Genomic DNA, 2935 nt, shown 5'->3' with positions numbered 1-2935 from the left:
CCCAGAGCCCCCAGACGGGCCTCAGCTAGGAAAAGATGAATGTCAAGCACTGCGGAAACTTCCAGAAAGGACACTGGTGGCTGCCCAATGTTAAACATTCTGAGCATCAACCCTGGGCACAGTTCAGAGGCATGAAGAATTCAAATGACACTCTGAGGGATTCAGAAGAACAAGCCTTCAATACACGTTTGCTGGAGGAAGAGAAGGAAAGACTGACTCACGGGCAGCGGCACCTGGGACAGGCCACGGACCCACAGCACCTCCCTCCCTCTGGGCCACTCACTCCATACAAGCCCAGGCACCAGAGCCTCAGAAGCCTCCCTGGTCAAACGAAAGGAAAGTCTGCCCTGACCTCCCACCCTAACCTACCCTAACCCTCACCAGGCAAAAGGGAACTTTGGGGCTCCTCCCTGCCCAGCCTCCAGCCCCTCTGGGATGGCATCACTGTCCTCGGGGGTACCCCATGACCCTCCTACCATGTGCCCGAGGGGCTGGCGTGTCACCCACACCACCCATGCTGGCGTGTCAAAGCATGGAATCTTCCAGAACCAATGCTGCTTCAAGAACAAGCATGTGACCAAAACTGGCCAGTAAGAGTCCTCTCAAGGCTCAAGAATGGTCATGTGACCCTAACTGGCCAATAAGGACATTCTCGAGCACTTTGACTGAAGTCACCAGGAAAGGGTATCCTTCTCCCATCACACAGGGCTATTCACATGAAAGGTTGAAAGCCTGACTTTATCTCACAGGGAGAGACCCCCCGAGAAACAAGGTGCAAGGAAGGCAAGGCAAAGAAACAGTGGGAGACAAAACCTGGCCAGCGTGATCTGGGCCCGTATCAGCCACCCGACTGTTTCACAATAAATGATCTTTTTCAAAACTAGGCCAGCTTGAGTTTGGTTTCTGTCACTTGGAACCCAGAGCATGGTCTGATACATTTCTCAGTGGGTGCACAAGAAGATGCTGGTTGCTACCAGACCCCGCTTCCTGCCCTGGCTGCCAGTTCATGCGACTCGGTGGCTTACTGATGGCATCTGGGAGGTTGGCTCTGGGCCCCACACCCTCTACTTCACGCAAAGAGGGCATCTCTCTCCCACTGAACCCCCAGACTCTGGTCTCTTGCCCTCCATCTCACAAGCTATGAACACCACCGGTTACCTGTTCTAATACATGGATCTTTCAGTGGCCCTATATGGCTTGAAGATCACGATGCAAGTCCCTCTAACACATAAAGGGTTATGCTCATAAAGCTGCCATCCCAGGATGTGATGACATGAGTTCTCCAAACGAATCCTCCAGCCCAACCACGTACACCTATGCCGAGATTGCTCTCAACTCCAAGTTCCCAACCCCAAGACAGGAAGTGTCTCCAACCCATGCCAGCTGATTCCAAAAGCTCTTGCAGTACAAGGGTGACCCCTCATGTTCTGTAACCCACATCCTGTCCACTGAGGTCAAAGCCCCCACTCTTCACAGGGGTGAAGGCAATGTTGAAAGAACCTCATCAACACAGCCTCGTCCCCACAGAACAACTAACAGGACTCTCTCAAGAGCTTTCTAACACCCATCAAAGCCATAAAGTGGCTCTGAGTCAAGCCTTTGTCATGTAAATTAAAACTCCCCACCACCTCCCCAAATTTTTGTTGAAAAATCAGCCAGCTGTGTACATTTCATCCAAAGTCACCGGAAAAAAAAAATCTACAGATAAAGCTTCTCTTGGCATGGAACACAAACTGACAGCATTTATAATTACAGAGAGTTCACTGCAAGAAAGATTTCAGAGGACGTCCAGTGCAATCTTCCCATTTTACAGAAGTGGAAACTGAGATTCCAAGAAGTGAAATGACAACCCGGGGTCACACAGACAGGAAGCAGAGGGGCCAGGACAAAACACCAGGTCCTCTGCTTTTTTCCCCCTCCAACAGTTTATAAATAATAACCTTACCTCCATGTACTCTGTTACAATACTAATTCATATACACTCACTTAAAACTGTGATCCATGGAGAAGTGCTGTATGTTTTGATATTTTCTGCTCTTTGCATCACATCTCGCTGAGTGTCTCAAAACAGGGTCTCTGTTTCCTGGCAGAGGGGCTGGAGCCCTCCAGGCCTGAGACTTGGTGTGGTTTCTCACCCTCTCCGCTGCCCGTAAACAACGCCAACAGGGTCAACACAGAGAGTAACAGCTGCTGGTTGTGCAATAAGAGGCCACCTCTACTTCCTAATGTGGCCTGGGTGAGGAGGTAGGGGGTGCGCTTTGTAAAAGTGTCTCCCCTCCCCTGGACCCAGCAAATTTGCCTGAGGACATGTTCATCACTCAGTGTGGTTTGTTTTGTTCTCCGTACATCCCGTGCATCTCTAAAGAAAACTCCTCTTGTGGGGTAACAAAGATTTCAGAAACAGCCTGGGGCTCGAATTTCTGGCAGCTCCTTTCACTCACTGTGTGACCTTAGGCAGGTCACTTCACCTCTCTGAGCCTCAGTTGCCTCGTCTTCAAAAAATGGCAGAAACATCGTGCACAGAACAGAGTTGGAATCCCTTGAGCTCTACTCGAGGCCGTGGCTACTCGGCAGACCCAGGTCATCACCCTGAATTCCCAGAGCCTTTCTCCTCCTGCTGCCCATCAGCTGCTCAGCACACAGGCCACGATCATCCTCTAACTCAGCCCCGCCAACGCCACAGCATCCGCACCTGCCTCTCGTGCAGGGTCAGGCCCTAGTGTCTGCCTTCCTGCCTGGGGACTAACCACTGCTTGGTCCGAAACCCCCCAAGGTCCTGCTGGCTCCAGGGCCCAAACTCGACAACCTGGTCACCCCAAACTGGCCAAGACGCCCCACTGTCAAGTTTCTCCTCCAAGGCCTGAAAACCTCTCCCAGTCGCCATAAAATTACTCAATTTTTCCCTTGTGGGATCAGATGGAATTTAAAGTAAGTC

At 51.3% G+C, this 2935-nt stretch overlaps 1 protein-coding gene across 2 annotated transcripts in view; it reads right to left on the bottom strand.

The window, feature by feature from the left end:
• FAM49B (family with sequence similarity 49, member B) overlaps positions 1 to 2866 on the bottom strand; it is a 124687-nt gene extending 121821 nt beyond the window's left edge. Inside the window, exon 1 of one of the 2 annotated variants that reach the window (XM_010844322.1) lies at positions 1987 to 2866. In XM_010844322.1, coding sequence (XP_010842624.1) covers positions 1987 to 2044 — 58 coding nt within the window. In that variant the 5' untranslated portion in view covers positions 2045 to 2866. Of the gene's footprint in view, positions 1 to 476; positions 1882 to 1986 lie in introns of those variants that run through there. The other variant, XM_010844323.1, reaches the window with a different exon arrangement.
• Between the last annotated feature and the right edge of the window lie 69 nt (positions 2867 to 2935).

The sequence above is a fragment of the Bison bison genome, unplaced genomic scaffold (assembly GCF_000754665.1).
Source record: "Bison bison bison isolate TAMUID 2011002044 unplaced genomic scaffold, Bison_UMD1.0 scf7180017864199, whole genome shotgun sequence".
NCBI classification, from domain to species: Eukaryota; Metazoa; Chordata; class Mammalia; order Artiodactyla; family Bovidae; genus Bison; species Bison bison.
This window is presented reverse-complemented; position numbering and strand designations above follow the sequence as displayed.